The 20,281-nt window shown below is 34.7% G+C and overlaps 1 protein-coding gene across 1 annotated transcript; it reads left to right on the top strand.

Annotated features, from left to right (window-relative positions):
• Positions 1-1,786: 1,786 nt before the first annotated feature.
• On the top strand, positions 1,787-12,159 carry tcea2 (transcription elongation factor A (SII), 2). Its single transcript, XM_073823453.1, has 10 exons — positions 1,787-2,043; positions 2,507-2,569; positions 5,066-5,171; positions 5,319-5,412; positions 5,802-5,938; positions 8,181-8,237; positions 9,096-9,250; positions 9,336-9,482; positions 9,784-9,855; positions 11,497-12,159. The coding sequence occupies exons 1-10, from the start codon at positions 1,975-1,977 to the stop codon at positions 11,503-11,505; spliced, it is 909 nt and encodes a 302-aa protein (XP_073679554.1). The 5' UTR covers positions 1,787-1,974; the 3' UTR covers positions 11,506-12,159.
• The last annotated feature ends 8,122 nt before the right edge of the window (positions 12,160-20,281 follow it).

Here is a 20,281-nt window from a genome sequence, read left to right as displayed (position 1 = left end):
TGACATTTATAGAAGTCATGTAATTTAAGTATTCTAATCGATATAATTAAAATAATATAAACTTTCGTTAAATGAAAGACTAATGAACAGTGCAGTAGATACAACAATGAAACTATGGTATGCTGTGCATATTACGTGAACTATAAACTTTAGGTTAAACCAACCATTCATGATAAGGTTAAATCACTCCTGTTTTTATCTATTAGCTGTTCATTTTAAAGGGCAGACTCTTAAATTAAACTTGTAAAAAAATATTTAATTTATTTGACTTTATTTTGTCAAGGCAGAAATTCTTACAAATATATTGTATTTATATTGTTCGGATTTTATTTTTGTATGTTTTTTTAAGCAAAATTGTTAATAAAAATGTTTGTTGTAAAATGTTATGAAAAAGTGTTAAGAAAAAAGTCAACATTTTAAATATTTTCTGAAAAAAGGTAAGAATTGCTAGAAGTCGCAATTGTGAGGTAAAACTAAAATTAAAACTATAAATGTATTAAAATCTCTCGTAATTCTGACTTTATTTCTCGCAATTGAGAGTATATACCCCTGCAAACTGCGAGAAAAAAGTCAGAGATTTGAACAGCAATTATCTTTTTGATTTTTCATTTAGTGGCGGAAACGGGCTTCCATAAAAATATGTATCGATCTGGTTTAAAAATTAACAAATACTGTACACCAGTCAGAACAACAGTCTTAAGCAGAACAGGTACTGTATATTTGTAGCAATAGCCAAAAATGATAGATTTTTCTTTTATGCCAAAAATCATTGGGATATTAAGTACTGTAAATATATAAAAACTTTTTGATTAGTAATATGCATTACTAAGAACTTTATCTAGACAACTTTGAAGACTTTTTTTATTTTTTTGGCACCCTCAGATTCCAGATTTTCAATTAGTTGTATCTCGGCCAAATATTGTCCTATCCAAAAAAAAATGTGTATGATGTATAAATTTCAATAAAAAAAACGAACCTTCATGAGTTTTGTGGTCCAGGGTCACATATGTGAATGTAACGTTTTCTTTACTTGACCAATACATTTTTGGATACAACTACAAATATAATTCACCCTAAGGGCACTGAGTCTGTTAGCAAAATAAAATGTCAGAGTTGTTTACAAAATGTGTTTACGATAATGGTCTGGACAAAATTATCAGAACTGCTAGTTAGAATTGACCAAAATTTGTGTTTGACTGCTTTGCTGCTATGCTTCTTTAAATTAACTCCAATTCCCATAACACCCTGCTTCAAAACAGACTCGATGGGCAGTCCGAATCATTTCAGAGAATCGGTTCTTTTGAACAGAGCGTTCAAAGAACCGCTTCTAAGAAGCGATTTGGTGACTTTTTCTGCTTTTGTCATCAGGTGATCAATGGCATCTCGGCGTGTCCTATTAACATGCTCTAAACGTTTTATTGAAGTCACATATTTCTGTATTATTCGTTTAAATGTATTTATTGTGATTTAACGTGTCCCTAGTTTAGTTTGTTGCGCCCTTGACGCGTCCAAAACATTGCTGATTCTAATGCCATACAATTAGCTCATAAAATGATGAACACATAATTTATTTGTAACATCACAGCTATTAAAATAACTTACCTTTCGTCCCATTAGTTATTACTCTTTTCGCGACTTGGTTCATTGCGAATTAAACATGTCAGAAAAAAGCGCGGTTCTTCGTTTCCTGTGAGTCGTTGAGTTGTTGACTCGAGAACCGCTCTTACCGATTCAGTCTGATTCGTGAATGAATCGTTCGGAACAGGTTAGTTTTGATTCTCTGTAAAGATTCGACCGTAAAGAACGACTCGCTGGTGATTCGAACATCGCTATACAACATTCTAGAGCGGAGAGAAAGGCAGTGGATTCCTCTCATACTGCCACTAAAAGAGACACAGAGAGACGGGCGCATTTTCCCCACATAAATGGAGGCACGGCCATCGAGCGCCATCAAACAGCCCTAAACCTGTAAACATGGTGAAGGACCAAGAAGTGGAGCGCATCGCAAAGAAGCTGGACAAAATGGTGCATAAGAAAAACACTGTAAGTGTGACATTATTTGCTATAGCATCTGGAAAACAGGTAGGAGAGAGAACTGTTGGCTTCATCCACGCGTCCGTTCCTGTTTGTCTTCGTTAAACCAGCAGGAGATCTAGTTACTATGTGTGATTATCACCTGTTTCATCCTCATCCAGACAACCGCCGTGCTCTTATTGGTCAATCTTCATGCACAATCGGCTTTTACTCTCATGTTTGAAACGTTTGTGTACTGTGATGAGCTGGCAGCTGGTTGTTCTCCAAATTTCTCCAGCGCAAACAAAAGACTCATTTAAGCCAACACTTCACACCAGTCAGTCCCAGTTTTGTCCCCAAACACAGCCTTTATGTGCAGACTGGCTGTGTTTTTCTATGAAGCAATCTATAGCTGAGGAAGCTAGTGTTTACTAACGGGTTTGAGAAGTTGTTGTGTAACTGTCTTTTCTCCTCATTGTGGTTTTATCTTCAGGATGGTGCTATTGACCTTCTTCGGGAGCTGAAGAATATGAAGATGTCTTTGGAGACCCTACAGGTATCTCAACAGGACTGGAGATGGTGTCTGCGGGGAAAGCATGTGCTAGGCTGGATTACATAATCATGGCTTTCTCTTCCAGTCAGGGAATCCCATGCTGCTGCTCTCATTGGCTGTGTTTGGAATGGCATACTGCTCGTACTATTTCTGCAGTGTGTAAAATGTAATTAGTGCTTAGTATGCCAAAATCATGCATGCAAAGATTATCTGGATGACCTACATTTTCCAGACAGTGCTGTATATAACAGTGCATATTGCATACTGTGCACAATGCAATGAATAATTAGGGCATTGTAACAAAATATTTTTTCCATTATCTGATCGTATTGCCAAAAGTTATACTATTTTTTTAAAAATGCAAAATTTTTTTTTCTATACACTACCAGTCAAAAGTTTCTGAACAGCATTGTTGCCAAGTCTGCGGGTAGTTTTTGATGTCCGCTGGTTGAAGCTACGGCAATAAAGTCATATTTAGCCTGTGAAATGAGATTTTACCAGTGGAATCCCGACAAAAAAAAACTTGTATTTTATTCCCCGGAAGGTGATTTTTAACCCCCCTCGAAACACGATTTTGAGTTACAATTGGGAGGGGTTTCTTGTTGAAAACCTGGCAACCCTGCCAAACAGTATGATTTGTATTTTTTTTTTAAGAATTCTCTTCTGCTCACCAAGCCTGCATTTATTTAATCCAAAATACAGCAAAAGCAGTAATATTGTGAAATACTATTTAAAATAACTTCTTTCTATTTGAACATATTTTAAAATGGAATTTATTCCTGTGATCAAAGCTAAATTTTTAGCATCGTTACTCCAGTCTTCAGTGTCACGTGATCCTTCAGAAATTATTCTAATAATTAAGAAACATTTATTGTTATCAATATTTGAAACAGCTGAGTACATTTATTTCAGGATTCTTTGATGAATAGAAAGATCCAAAGGTCAGCATTTATCTGAAATAAAAAGCTTTTGTAACATTGTAATCTCTTTCAAAAGCTTGGAGTCTGTATAGTTTTTATGATTTTTTTTTTTTAATTATAAAGACTAGAAATGATAGAAATTAATACTTTTATTTAGCAAGGGTGCTATTGATCAAAAGTAATGATAAATACAGTTGTAATGTTGCAAAAGATTTATATTTCAGATAAATGCTGTTCTTCTGAACTTCCTATTTATTAAAGAAACAGTAATAATAAAACATGTTTTCGAGCAGCAAATCAGAATATTAGAATGATTTCTGAAGGATTGTGTGACTGGAGTAATTATGCTAAAAATTATGTTTTGAAATCACAGGAATAAATTACGTTTTTAAATATAATTTTTAAGTTTTTGCTGTACTTTGGATCAAATAAATGCAGGCTTGGCGAGCGGAAGAGACTTACTATTAAACAAGTCAACATTAAAATCTTACTTTTCAAAATCTTTTGACTGGTAGTGTACCTCAGATGCATATTACATAGATATACCCCCAGTTTCACAGACAGGGCTTAAGCCTAGTCCTAGACTAAAATGTAAGTCTGAGCTGTTTCAACTGAAATAAACTTGCACTGACTGATCTTAAAAATATATCAGTGCCTTTTTTGTTTTAAGATCCACACCAGTAATGTTTTTTTTTTCTAAGAATGTTTATAAAAATTACTTAAGTGTCCTCATTGATCTATGGCCTAATCCTGGTTTAATCTAAGCCCTGACTGTGAAACCGGGCCTAAGTGTTGCGTACTTGTCATGTTTTTTTTTTTTACACTAGTGTACGCTACGTACTGCAGTATGCTAGTATTCCATTCTGAACAGAGCCATTCTGTATGTGCATACAGTGTATTTGTAACTTTCTACTTTACATGCATGTCATATGAGTGCATTTAATGCAGGATTATTGTCATTAGATGGATCAGTATTATTTTAGCATGTCTAGTTTCCATTCAGTTTTATTTCAGTTTATTTACTTAGATTAGTTATCAAGTTAAACAAATGAAAATGAGAGCGTTTTAAAAATATTTTTACTTCAGTTAATTTATATTCTATTCCTGGTAATGAAATGTATTTTTATGGTTTTCATTTGACATTTAGTTAACTGTAATAACCCTGGAATGGATATATTCAGTAAGGTTGGAGTTAATGTACAGACAAATTGTCTTATTAGTCCCTGAGGAGAAATTAAAACACAACAGAGCAGTGATACGCAGAGGAAAAATGAATACTTGGGGAAAACGCATCCCAGAGCTGTGTTTTAGTCTTTTCAGATTAGTGCCTGATTTTATTGTGATTAAAATAGTAAAGGTAATCATGCCTAGTAGTACTACATTTAAATAGCTGAAAATCTTAAGTGGTCATTTGCTTTTATTTCCTTATGAATGTCAAAATTCAATGTCAAAATATTTGGTTATTCAAAACTACAGTATATGGTTGTTTATAACACTTGTGGATGTTATGATAGTCCACTCTTATGTTTTATTTAACAAATGTGATCTTCCTTCTCTTCAAATGCGGTCCACGGTGCAGTCCACGCGGATCGGGATGTCAGTAAATGCGGTGCGGAAACAGAGCTCGGATGAGGAGGTGCAGACTCTGGCCAAATCACTCATCAAGACCTGGAAGAAACTGCTGGGTACTGCATCTCTATTCACACATACACCGCTTAAAAAGACAGTGTTTGACTTATTATTACGGATGTTAGCAGTTAACTTGGTGATAGCAAATGCAATGAGCATGTGTTCTGATATTAATGCTGGACTGTGAATCTTCTTTTATGTAGATGGTGCTGAGGGCAAATCAGAGGAGAAGAAAAAAGGAGGATCTCCTCTCCAGTCCTCATCTTCTAAAGACAGTCCTGGATCCAGTGACACAAAGTGAGTGGAATCTAACCAATAACGTCAGCATGAAATAAAAATTAATCCTAGATAATTTCTAAATGCGTATCAGAGATCTTATTTAAAAAAAAAAAATTTATTCAAAAATTCATTTATTTTTCGCTTTAAAAAAGCATATAGCCAACATAACGTGTGTGTTTATATATATACATATATAATATATATGTTTATTTATTTATTTATTTATATATATATATATATATTTATTTATTTATTTATTTATTTATTTAACAATATTAACAGTATACATTTCTTTTTAAAATATGAATAGAAAGTAATCACACACTCAGTTCAATGTATTTACATTTTTACAGTACATATTATTTTAAGGAGTTTTACAAAACGGTGAAATGTTGTTTGCTTTCTAGTTACAAATCCGAGACACCAAAAACTCCCACCACCCCTGTCACTCCCAAATTCACCACCTTCCCACCTGCACCCATCACAACGGACAGCGTGCGCACTAAATGCAGAGAACTGCTTGTGGCGGCTCTACAGACTGATGGTAAGTGCTGAACCAGTTCAGCTACAATAGTTATTAATGCACTATAAAGGCCATTGCACACTAAGTCCGAAATTTTTGCATGTTAAAAAAAAAAATATGACTCATGTTATGTCAATCGTGTTTACACACGTCCGTCATAAAAAAATTCAGATCAGATTTTTTGTGTTTTCGCATCCGTAACAAGCATTTTGATAGGAAAGGATGACATATGTGACCCTGGACCACAAAACCAGTCATAAGGTTACATTTTACAAAACTGAGATGTATACATCATATGAAAGCTCAATAAATAAGCTTTCTATTGATGTATGGTTTGTTAGGATAGGACAATATTTGGCCGAGAGACATCTATTTGAAAATCTGGAATCTAAGGGTGCAAAAAATCAAAATACTAAGAAAAACACCTTTAAAGTTGTCCAAATTAAGTTCTTAACAATGCATATTACAAATCAAAAATTACATTTTGATATGTTTACAGTAGGAATTTTACAAAAAATCTTCATGGAACATGATCTTTACTTAATTTCCTAATGATTTTTGGCATAAAAGAAAAATCAATAATTTTGACCCATGCAATGTATTTTTGGCTATTGCTACAAATATACCCCAGCGACTTAAGACTGGTTTTGTGGTCCAGGGTCACATATATGAAAAAAACGCATATACAGATTTCGGACTCAGTGTGCAATGGCCTTAAAAGCTAGTAGTGAAATTTACAGAATAAAACTAGTTAATTTCACTCAGATATGAAGGAAAGTTCCTCGTACTTGATTTAATATAAGTTAAGTGAAATTAAGGGAGCTAAAATGTTAAATTAAATTATTAAATGTATTTTTGCAAAAGATGACTATGGGGGAGATTTGTTAGTGTTAGGATTTAAAATTCTGTCATTAATTGCTTATCCTCATGTCGTTCCAAACCTCTTTAGAACACAGATTAAGATATTTTTGTTGAAATCCGGAAGCTTTCTGACACTGCATAGACAGTAACGCAACTGACACGTTCAAGACCCAGAAAGTTAGTAAGGACATAGTTAAAATAGTCTATGTGACATCATTGGTTCAACCTTAATTTTATAAAGCTATGAGAATACCTTTTGTGCAAAAATAAAAACTTTATTGAAGGGGTCATCGGAAGCAAAACTCACTTTTACATGTTGTTTGTGTACACAAACACCCTACAATGATAAAAAATTTTTTTTAATTTTTAAAAGTAATATCCCCTTTTTAAATTCAGGTCATTTTCACCTTTTTGTCGGTGTGATGACCCACCGACAGAGGCCGCTCTCATGATAGTTGATTGACATGAGTGCCTTACCTTAGACCCGCCCTCACAGAGCTGAAACAGTCCGACTCCGATCGCCATTGTGTGACTCAGGTGCAGGGGAAGACAAGAATGTCTCTGATTGAGCGATTGAGGTGTTCTGTTGTTGGATGTAATAATGAACAAAGCAGTCGTCATTTACTCCCGACATCTGAGCCACTGAAGATGCAGAGGATTAATGTTACTTTTGTTTTTTTGGAAGGAAAACACTGATCCCGATCTACATATGCATCTATGTTTGTGCGAAGAGAATCATATCAACTTGTGGAAAATGGGCATCCGATGACCCCTTTAAATAGTCTCTTCTCTTCTGTCAGTCTTTGCCAAGCGTCCATAAGTGGTGCTGCTGACCTAGGAGCTGGCATTCTGACGTAGAGCCCAAATGTGCTGTGCCTTGTTTACAAGCAGACGACGTTGCACACTGTGCATAAAACAGTCTTCGTAAACATGTCTGAAGATTTCGACAGACAGGATGACTTGCATTTTTTTGCTCAGCCTTACTTACGTGAACTAGAATATTCAGATGATGAACTAAAAAAGATGGATTATCTACTTCTAAACACCGGCTCCTGCATCAGAAATAAAGTTATTTTTGTTTCCTTTGTGTGCAAAAAGTATTCTTGTATCTTCATAAAATTATGGTTGAACCACTGATGTCAAATGGACTATTGTAATAATGTACTTACTACCTTTCTGGGCCTTGGAAATGGTAGTTGCACTGCTGTCTATGCAGAGTCAGAAAGCTCTCAGATTTCATAAAAAATATCTTCATTTGTTCAGAATTTGAGCAAAGGACTTTAGGGGGTTTAGAACGACAAGAGAGTGAGTAATTATTGACAGACTTTTCATTTTTGGGTAAGCTAACTCTGGAATATTGGAGTTAATTTGAGTTGATTTATTCTTTGTGTTAATTTCTCAGGTGATTACCAGACAATCGGTGTAGACTGTGAACATCTGGCAGCACAGATTGAAGATTATATCCTTCTCATTACCCAAAGCTACGTTAGCTAGTGTTATTCCAGGATGCTCATTGGTGGTCTAGATAGAAAATCAGGAAAAAGCTATCTATTAGCATTTTTTTTTTACTAATTTAAAAGTATATACTTGAAGGTGCTGGATCTGTGAAAGTATGTGATTTTAAATCTGCCGTCTTTGCTCATTGCCAGTTGTTTCTGAGCTAATCACTTAAGCCTTAAATGAGCCAAATCACTATAAAACTGCAGGAAAAATACATCACATGGCTGATTAGCTGATGGCACCGTAATAACACACCAGTCTAAACTTTTCACTAGTGAGTATCCTAAACTCTGAATGATCCTTCAGAAATCATTCTAATATGCTGATTTGCTGTTCAAGAAAGTAGTAGTAGTAAAACCAATATTTAAAATGGTTGAGTACATTTTTTTTTCAGGATTCTTTGATGAATAGAAAGATCCAAAGGTCAGCATTTATACAGTATACCATTCAAAAGCTTGGAGTCAGTATAAATTATAGACATTAATACTTTTATGTAGCAAGGATGCTTTAAATTGATCAAAAATGGTCAGAATACACAACTTTTATTTTGCTTGTAAATTGTGTAGTTTCAACATCTACCAGTAGAGGCTATAATAATCAGCCAAACCTTGACCTTTTACCTCAAATAAACAGTACAGTGTTTTGATTGTACCGCAGTGTTTACACTTTTCCATTCACCTAGAATGGTTTACCTAAAGTAGTCTTGCTGCGAAAGGAGAAAATATTTTAACATAAAAAAAAAGCATGATTCATCTTTAAAGTATAATATAAAATAATGCAATCAAGTTTGTACTTCCTTGACTGTACTTCATGACACGGATCTACCAAGAGTTCAAGTCCACTGACATGAAGTACAAGACGAGACTGAGGAGTCGCATCTCCAACCTCAAGGACCAGAAAAACCCAGACTTACGCCGGAACGTCCTGTGCGGCAACATCTCTCCAGACCGCATCGCCAGCATGACCGCAGAGGTACATTTAGGTCAGACTGTGGCCTGTGACATCCAGTTTCTCTGCAGGATGTAAATTGTGTTTGTGTTAATTGTGTGTTTGGCAGGAGATGGCAAGCGCAGAGCTGAAAGAGATGAGGAAAGCACTGACCAAGGAATCCATTCGAGAGCATCAGCTCTCCAAAGTGGGCGGCACCGAGACTGACATGTTCGTCTGTGGAAAATGCAAGGGCAAGAACTGCACTTACACTCAGGTATGCTGTTACAACACTCCCTTAAACCGTTTATAACCAGAATTGTTTCTATTTGCCGTCATTATAAAAACAACTGTCAATTTGAAGCGTGACGCAGCAGTAGATTACAAATGCAGTCTTTCCAAAAGTATTTGTACACTTAAAGCATGGTTTCTAAAACACAAAAAGCCCTGCGTTTCTGTGCTCTGAGCAAATTCGCACTAGGTTTTGATTCGCTTGCATGTCTGAAAGGAAGTCTGCAAGTGGGCTTAAACTGCACTGAAGCATGAAATGAGCAGGAATGCACAATCTCTCTCCGCAGGTCCAGACACGCAGCGCAGATGAACCCATGACCACCTTCGTGCTGTGCAACGAGTGTGGAAACCGGTGGAAGGTAAGAATCTCTCTACACATCTGGCAGTCTAAAAGCCATCGGTTGACATGTTATCTGGCCTGCTGAAGACCCAAAAACTGTCACATCCATTATGTGACTGTCATACCCTTTGTACCATGTAGCCACATGGTGGCAGTATTTACTCATTGTAGGCAAACTTCACAGCTGTACTTTACAATTAAAGTTTACCAGCTTAACTGCATAAATTGGCTGTAAGGAAAGAATCAGTTAAATGAAGTTTATACTGTAAATAAAGTTGAAAAAAGCCAATAGAACAAGATAAAATATAGGGGAGGCCGGGGTTAGTTGTCATAAGATGTTTCAAACACCTATTTAAATACTTACATATTATTTAAAATGTTTCCAATATTTAATTTTAAATATATATTTTATACAAATACTTTATTTAAATTATTAAAATAGTTTTTGAACAGTAAGATTTTTAATGTTTATGAAAAATACTCTTCCAAGCCTGCATTTATTTGATCCAAAATACAAAAAAAGCAGTAATATTGTGAAATATTTTTACTGTTTAAAGTAACTGCTTTCTTTTTGAATATATTTTAAAATGCTATTTATTTCTGTGATTAAAACCGTTACATCAGTCTTCAGTGTCACATGATCCTTCAGAAATCATTCTAATATAATGATTTGATGTTCAAGAAACATTTATTATTATTATTATCATCATCAATATTTAAAACAGTTAAGTAGATTTTTTTATTTTTAGGATTTTTTTGGTGATTAGAAATATCCAAAGATCAGCATTTATCTGAAATAAAAAGCTTTTTTAATATTTATACACTATACCATTCATAAGCTTTGAGAGGAAAGAAATTAATACTTTTATTTAAAAAGGATGCTTTAAATTGATCAAAAGCGATGATAAAAAAAATGTATAATGTTACAAGTGCTTTCTATTTCAGATAAATGCTCTTCTTCTCAACTTTCTATTCATCAAAGAAACGTGAAAAAATATACTTAGCTGTTTTCAACATAATGAATGAATAGTAATTAAATATTATATTGATTTGTGAAGGATCATGTGACTCGAGTAATGGCGCTAAAAATTCAGCTTTGAAATCACTGTAATAAATTACAATTTAAAATATATTCAAAAAGAGAACAGTTATTTTAAATAGCAAAAATATTTAAAAGTTTTGCTGTACTTTGCATCAAATAAATGCAGGTTCAAAAACTTTTGACTGGTAGTGTATTTATACATAATTTATGTATATAAAATACACTGGCTTACATTAAAGGAAACATTGAACTATGTTTTTAAAAGGGTTATTTAAAATAACACAATATTCAGTGATTTTTAGAGAAAATGGCAGACTCCCATGTTGGCATGCTATGACAAAAAAAGTAAAAGTGAACCTACACTGAGAAATATTCACATACAAAAATACAAAGTTTGACAACTAGCCGTACTGTATACACAATACATGCTCAGTCAGTATATCTGGTAAAAAATGTATCGGATATCTTGTGATTTTTGTTTCTCAGGTCATTGTTTTAAGCATGTTTTGATATTTTTCTTTAGAAATGAGCTATTCAATATTTCCCACTAGTTGTAGAAAAGAAAACCATCCTTTCAATACTGTACTTTCATTTGTCTTCTGTTTTCTCTCTTCACAGTTTTGTTAAAGACTAAAGTAAGCAGGATTCTTCATATGAAGAGGTGACCTGAATTCATAGTGTAAGGAAATGTGTTTTTTCTTTTGAGGAAAAAAAACAAACCTGATGTCTTTTTTTTTAATACATGCATTTTCATAGCCTTGTAATATATAACGAGTGTCGCTTTTTCAAAAAGCTATTTCTGTATTATTTTTCTCCTTTTTTTTTTTTTTTACTGGTGTAATATCATTGCCTTTCATGCATTGCCGATAACTTAGACCTAGTAAGTCAGCTGGCTTGTTCAGTCTTGCTTTGCCTTTTGATATAGTGCTTGTGCCTTTCTGCTCTATGAGTGCCAAGAATTTGTACACATTCATACTTTTTTTTTTTTTTTCTGTTTATTTGTTTGTTTGGGGTGGGGGACTTGTGCTTTTCATATGTATATGCAGTTTATGCACTTCGCAGATGATTTATTTAACCAAATCTTGAATGGTTGGTTGCTTTTCCAGAGTTTAGAAAGACTTAAAGGAATACGGTTAATATTTGAGCCTTAGTGTAGGCCGTAGTTTGCTTCTTGTAGAGAAAAAGACAGGGAGAAAAACAGAATGTAGTACATAATTGAAGGTTCATATGTATTGTATGAATAACTGGACTGTTCTGTCTCAGTAAATTTGGCTAAGAATATTTTGTGGTTTAAATGTGTGTTTTTGTGCGCATGTGTTTGAGTACGAAACATTTCAGCAATTTTCTCCATATAGTGGACCTCTATGGTGCCCCCGAGTTTGAACTTTTTTTTTTTTTTCATTTTGGATGGCCCTTATCTGCTTTCTCAATATCATTGTATGGATATTTCTGTTTCCCAGTCAAATTAAATCAAATGAAGGTGAGTAAATTAATTGAGATAAACTATCCCATATACAGTTAAAGTCAAAAGTTTACATACAGTACACCTTTCAGAATCTGCAAAGTTGTTTTAGCAAAATAAAAGGGATCACACAAAATGCATGTTATTTTTTTATTTAGTACCAACCTGAATACGATATTTTACATTAAAGACTTTACATACAGTCCACAAGAAAAAATAATAGAGTAGTAATTGTGCTGTTACCTGAATGATCCATAGCTGTTTTTTTTTGTTTGTTTTTTTAATAGTGATAGTTGTTCATGAGTCCTGAACAGTTAAACTGCCTGCTGAATTGTGGTTTTTCAGCATTTTTGTGTATTTAAATCCATCTTTTCAGAGTGAGGACAACTGAGGGACTCATATGCAACGATTACAGAAGATTCAAACGCACACTGAAGCGTGAGAAGGAAACACGATTCATTAAGAGCCTGGGGTGAAAACTTTTGAACAGAATGAAGATGTGTACATTTTTCTTATTTTGCCTAAATATCACATTTTTCTAATTAGTACTGCCATTCAGAAGCTACAGAAGATACTTGCATGTTTCCCAGAAGACAAAATAAGCTCTTAATGCATTGTTTCCTTCCGAAGTATCGGTGAGTGTTTGAACCTTCTCTAATAGCTGCATATGAGTCCCTCAGTTGTCCTCAGTGTGAAAAGATGGATGTCAAAATCATACAGTCATACACAAAAATGCTGAAAAACCAGAGAATTTGTGGGACCTGAAGGATTTTTCTGAAGAAGAGCGGGCAGTTTGACTGTTCAGGACAAACAAGGGACAAAAAAACAGCTGTGGATCATTCCGGTAACAACACTGTAATAAGAATCAAGTGTATGTAAACTTTTGAACAGGGTAATTTTTTAGAAATTGAACTATTATTTTATCTTGTGGACTATATGTAAATGTCTTGTATGTGAAATATATTATTCAGGTCAGTGCTAAACTTCTGACTTCAACTGTATAAACTCTCCAAACTAGCATTTGTTGCATGTTTTGACTGTGCTTCAGATGTTTTCCACTAGAGGGAGCAGTCAGCCCATACTCACAACTGTGATGGAACAGCTGTGTTCCAACGCCATCATTTGTCTGCTGTATTAACTGAACTTTGTTTCATGATCTGATGATGCTGATGGTTTTAATCCAGTGTTTGATCTCCTTGATCCTGAGGACTTGGGCATGAAACGGCTCCTATATTTTGGAAACTTCCCAGTAGCGTCCTCCACGTATTGCGAAACTAATCTTAATCAAATCTGAGAATAGAACTGACCCTTTGTGGCTTGCGTAAGGCACAGCTGGTGAAATATGTCTGGCCTTTGCCTGAGCAGTAATTTTCTCCAAGCTGTCACAACATTTCTTAATTACGCTGACTGGAAATAAGCGCTGTCAGATCTGGTTTTGGATTGAGGAGATCAGTGGAGGCGCTCATGGATGCTACTAAATAACACCACATTTGGGTTTAGACCAACCAGATCATTAAGAAACGGAGGGCTTTGAACCTGTGATGGGTTGGAGGGAACATGGTGGGAATCTCCCAAACAACTGTCACCACAGAGGCTAAATAGCTCCGAGTCATAGGGGGAATTAAAGGGTCAGTAGGCAAGCTTTTTGATCTGCTGATTTCAAATGAATGGCTGGGTTAATGAAAATGCTCAGTGTTTGGAGGAAGTTTCCAGGCACTTCAAGGGAATAAACCATAATTTGAAGACCGAAGGAGAAAGGAAAGGAGGATTGTAACATGTACACTAAAAAGTGGTAACCTGCAATTAGTTACCTTAAAGAGCTATTTATACCTTATAAGACACCGTTTTTAGTGATTATTGTTTTCAGTGTAGGCTACAAGAAAAATACCCACAGGTCAAATGATATCACCGATCTCAATATCCACACCCAAATGCATAATTGTTCAAGATGTACAAAGAGTAACATGCATGCCTGTCTCACAGCTCCTAACTGAAACCAATGGTAACATGAAACTTGTTGAATTTGAAGTTCAGGGGATATTTAACTTATTTTGTCTTCTGGGAAACATAAAAAAAATATATATACAGTGCCTTGCAAAATTATTCATACCCCTTCATTTTTTTTTTTTTTTCACATTTTGTTATGTTGCTGCCTTACGTTAAACTACTTTAAATTACTTTCATAATGGCAAAGCAAAAAATAGGTTTTTAACATTTGTGCAAATTTATTGAAAATAAAAAACGAAACAAGATCCCGTTGCATTAGTATTCATACCCTTTTCTGGGACGCTCGAAATTTAGCTCAGGAGCATTCTAGATGTTCCTACACTTGGAGTGGAGTTAAACTGTGGCAAATTCATTTGAATGAGTCTGATTTAGAAAGGCACACACCTCTCGGAAAAGGTCTAACAGCTGAAAATGCATATCAGAGCAAAAACCAAGATAACTGCCTGTAGAGCTCAGTGACAGACTTGTGTTAAGGCAATGATCTAGGGAAGAGTTCAGAAAAAAATCTGCTGCATTGAAGGTTCACAGAAGCATTATCCATAATGGAAGACGATTGGAACAACTAGGACTCTAGAAAATGCCCCCATCCAAGCTGACAGAGATGGAGAGGTGAACAGGTGAGGCAAAGAATGGCAGATAATTGCCAAATGCAGATGTGCAAAGCTTGTGACATCAGACCCAAAAAGACTTGAGGCTGTAAAGGTGCTTCAATTATGTACTTAGTTACGGGTATGAATACCTATGCAATTATATATATATACTTCTGCACAACACAACTGATGGTCCCAGCCAGGGGCGGAGCCAGACGATGTAAACATTTGGGGCTTAGCCCAAACCTAGGGGGGTCCGGGGGCATGCTCCCCCGTGTAGATTTTTTCCCAATTACGTCAGCTAAATGCACTATTTTTCAGGCTGTTTGAGATAATAGAATGCCTAAAAATCTATACACTATCTGGGAAAATGATGATAGTTAGGGTACTCAGTAAAAAACAAAAAAAAAAAATTCACCCAAAGTTGAAGTTATTTTAAACAAGTAATAAAAACTCAGTGAGTGTTTTAGCGCAATTTTCTCACGTCATGGGATCACAACACTAAGAGATAGTAAATGTTTTCCTGGATTTTTTTTGTGCGTTACCGAGATTAGACCTTCCTTAACATAATGCCGAAAACCCGAAGTGTCTAGGTGGTCTGGTTGAGGAGTAGATAGAAGTGCAAGATTGGTGCGCACAGACAGAACAGAAATCATGAGTTAACAATCGCAATTTTGTCCGGTGGAAAATTGCGCTAAAAACCTAAAAGATTCGGGGCTTTTGACAAAACATTCGGGGCTTAAGCCCAATTAGCCAGCCCCCCGCTCCGCCCCTGGTCCCAGCCCCATTTATAAGGCAAGAAATCCCACTTATTAAACCTGACAGGGCACACCTGTGAAGTGAAAACCATTTCAGGTGACTACCTCTTGAAGCTCATCTAGAGAATGCCAAGAGTGTGCAAAGCAGTAATCAAAGCAAAAGAAGAACCTAGAATATGACATATTTTCAGTTGTTTCACACTTTTTTGTTATGTATATAATTCCACATGTGTTAATTCATAGTTTTGATGCCTTCAATGTGAATCTACAATTTTCATAGTCATGAAAATAAAGAAACTTTGGTTCAAAGGTGTGTCCAAACTTTTGGTCTGTACTGTACATACCTGCTTCACTGACTGTACCCGCCAAAATAAAAGCTTGCTAATTTAGTTTTGAAAATTATGAAAATTCATTTAAAAACGTAAATATCATATTATTTTTAGGTTCACTATAAAATAATTGTATTTTTATTTAATACACGTTTATTGTTTTAAAACTAGTACTTAATTATTATTTTGTTTATTTTATTTAAAAATACACTACCGGTCAAAAGTTTGGGGTCAGTAAATTTTTCTTCTTCTTTTTTTTTTTTTTTTGAAAGAAATTAATACTTTTATTCACCAAGTGTGTTAAATTGATAAAAAGTGATAGCAAATACTTACATTGTTAGAACATATTTATATTTTGAATGAATGCTGTTCTTTTGAGCTTTTTATTCATCAAAGAATCCTGAAAAAATATCACAATTTCTAAATAAATACTTTGCAGAGCAACTGTTGCAATATATAATCCAATATAGATCCAATATAGATCATTCTAATAATAAATCAGTATATTAGAATGATTTCTGAAAGATCATGTGACACTTAAGACTGAAGTAACGCCTGATGAAAATTCAGCTTTGCATCACAGGAATAAATTAAATTTTAAAGTATATTACAATAGAAACCATTATTTTATATTGTAATAACCTTTCGCAATATTACAATTTTTTTTTCTATATTTTTTATTAAATAAATGCACCACTGATGAGCATAAGAGACTTTCTTTAAAAACATTACAACTCTTACTGACCCCAAACTTTTGACCGGTAGTGTAAATAAATAAAGTCCAGTGATATTATTTTTTAGAGTTATATTTAATGGGTCATGCTATGTGCAGCGTGAGGTCCAAACCAAATCTCCAGGTACTTGGGTATGAGAACCAGGCTAAAAAATGTATGAGCACCGCTGCTTATAATCCCTAAAAGACGTCCGTCAGATAGATTATACATAGATTAATGATTGAAATGAGGAAAACACGCATGAGGACCTCCCTCAGGATTAGTTTGAAGTGTGTACATTTGATGTTGCCGACATAACCTGGCTTCAGATTTATGAAGGTACAAACTTTTCTTTCAGCTATTAGTTCCTCATGAAAATTCAGAAAATTTCGTGTTTCCCACTCGTAATAAAGACTTTGTGGTTGCGTTCATGTGTGTTCAACTCAATCTATCCGACATTACTTGAACGCACCATAGGTTCGCTGTGTGTTTCCCTGAAAATAATTGCACACCTTAGAACGTTCGTCAGCCAGTCAGATTTAAGCATTCAAAGGACCCGTGGTATAAATGTGACCCTGGACCACAAAACCAGTCATATGGTTAAATTTTACAAAACTGAGATTTATACATCACATGAAAGCTTAATAAATAAGCTTTCTATTGATGTATGGTTTGTTAGGATAGGACAATATTTGGCCGAGATACATCTATTTGAAAATCTGGAATCTGAGGGTGGAAAAAAATCAAAATACTGAGAAAATCACCTTTAAAGTTGTCCAAATTAGATTCTTAACAATGCACATTACTAATCAAAAATTACATTTTGATATATTTATAGTAGGAATTTTACAAAAAATCTTCATGGAACATGATCTTTACTTAATTTCCTAATGATTTTTGGCATAAAAGAAAAATCTATAATTTTGACCCATGCAATGTATTTTTGGCTATTGCTACAAACATACCCCAGCGACTTAAGACTGGTTTTGTGGTCCAGGGTCACAAATGTCCTTACTACCTTTCTGGGCCTTGAACGTGGTAGTTGCTGTATATGCAAGGGCGAGAAAGCTCTCGAATTGAATCAAAAATATCCTAATTTGTGTTCCAAAGATGAACGAAGGTCTTACGGGTTTGGAATGACATAAGAGTGAGTAATTAATGACAGAAATGAGTTCCTCATTTATTGGTCTGTTAGTGTCCCTCATCATGTAACTCATTAGTTTTATTGAGAAGAGCTAATCATCTCAGTCCAGATGACGAGTCACTCTCAGCTCTTTATACACCAGATTCTTGTTGGAATGGCAGTGTGAACTGAGCCTCATGTTCGACTCCAGGAATGTTTGTGGAACTTGAAGGGGGAGGGAAAAATGTCTCTCTGTATTGGTATTTCCGTCTCGCATTTTTAGCCATTTGTTTTTTCCTTCATACATTCAAACTTTATGCAACACAGATGTTTGAACAGCGCTGATACGTGCGTAAAGTTTTGTATTGTACTGTACACCGTTGCTTGTTTGAGTCAGCGGTCACCTACATGGGAGAAACAGAGCAGAGAGCCGCATGACTGCTGCGCGTGTTTGTTTTGGCAATATCATGACAATATTTCCATACATGTTCTCGGAGATGACAAGAAGAACGATAAAGCCTGAGAAAATCCCTGAGAATTTCAGGATTGTCACACTGGTTTAGATACTGCATGCGGTTACGGTTAGTCCTGCTGTTGAAGAGATGGAGTCAACACAATCATAATGAGAATTATCATAGGAAACCTCAGTAGCCCTATCTGAAAAGGACATGTATAACTACTGATATTAAGAAGAAAAACAGTTCTTATTTCCATCATCTAGAGCTCTTAATACTAAACAAAAAGTCCTCAAATGCTGTTTGCATCCCAAAGTAAAACCAGATGTGCAAAGGGGGGTCAAGTTAAGTGTAAATGCTATTTAGAGGGATACAATAGATCATATTACAATCCTATGGGCTTTTCACATTTGAGATTGTGCCCCCTGGGTTAATGTTGTTTTAAGTTATTTTATTCTATATATCATGCAATGCTTCATTCTGGGTTAGTGATTAAATCTTAGCGTAGGGTACAACAGGACTAAATGGCACATATGCTTTTCACTTTATTTTAGAAATTTTGTAGTATGTAGTATGAGGTGCCATAGAGGGGCTTTTTTTACTTGGGGTAAAAAGCACCTAGCACTGATGCTTATACATTTTTATTTTGTTTTTGATAAATACAATTATTTATTTTTGTTCAATAATACTGTCATTTAAAATGTTTATTTTAAAAATACAGAGGAAAAAAATATATATATATAAAAAAATATATATATATATATATATAAATAAATATTTAAAATCAAGTAATCATTATTTTTTTTAAATGATTAAATAATAGTAGTAATAATAATAACAATGGATATTAAAGAATATTTCTGTGTGTGTGAATATATATATATATATATATATATATATATATATATATATCAACACAATGACATAATATTAGTTTGAGGGGGTTAAGAGACACAATCAACTCTACACAAGCACAAAGACATTTTGATCGGTCATAAGTTTCTTCTGGATAAAAATAAATCTTTCCACACAGTATGAAATGGAGTAGACTTTCAAAGGCTATGTGTTCAACATGAACACTGTGTCTGTATATTTCAGCTTCTATATTACACAGAATGTGAAAAACACAAAAAAAGTAGTAAGCTTATGTCTAAAATGATAGTATTCCAACAACAGTGGGGAACATTACCCGATAATAGATCATCTATTACTTCTGCCAAGATTCTGGAGTGTGCATTTAGTGGACATTTTACTATCCCATAAGGCCATGGGAGAGGTTCTGTGAATGGCAGTAAAGCAACGCAACTGATGCTAGTAGTATAATGGATGTAGTACGTCAGAATTTCATTACTACTCATATAAAACATACTTTTTTAATAGTTGAAAGTAAAGTTTAAACCACATGTAGATTTCAGACATAGCGTAAGTATTCGCAAAACCGAAGTGTACTTTGAGCTTTAAGGTGTTAAGGGTTGAGTAGAGTGTGAAAAGCCCTTTTGGAGGCCGCAGTCACAGTAAATGTCTTGCAAGCTGTAAATGAATAATAACACAAACATCTTTATTATTATCATTATAGTCATATCTTCTCTTTAAAAAACATTCAAAAAAATCTGCAACCAAGTCAAAGGTTATGGAATATTACAGACGAGTTCTTGATGAAATCATCTCCGGCAATGAGCTGGCCTGGGTTAAAAGGGACCTTGAGTCCTAACCGCAACCTGAAGAGGGCGTCCTGCTATGGCACCCAAGGGCGAGGGGGAGGTTACACAGTAATGGTCACAGACTTTGGGAAACAAATTAAAATAAAAATTGGTCCAGAAATCCATAAACATACTCTTTAAAACATAACTTGATTTATTTTAATACAAAATATAATGCTAATGTCAATAAATAAGTGTCCATAGAAGTCCATGAGTCAGGGACCCATCTCACTGCTGTATGTCATGGCACTGCAAATCTCGTGAGA

The sequence above is a fragment of the Garra rufa genome, chromosome 18 (assembly GCF_049309525.1).
Source record: "Garra rufa chromosome 18, GarRuf1.0, whole genome shotgun sequence".
In the NCBI taxonomy this organism is placed as follows: Eukaryota; Metazoa; Chordata; class Actinopteri; order Cypriniformes; family Cyprinidae; genus Garra; species Garra rufa.
This window is presented reverse-complemented; position numbering and strand designations above follow the sequence as displayed.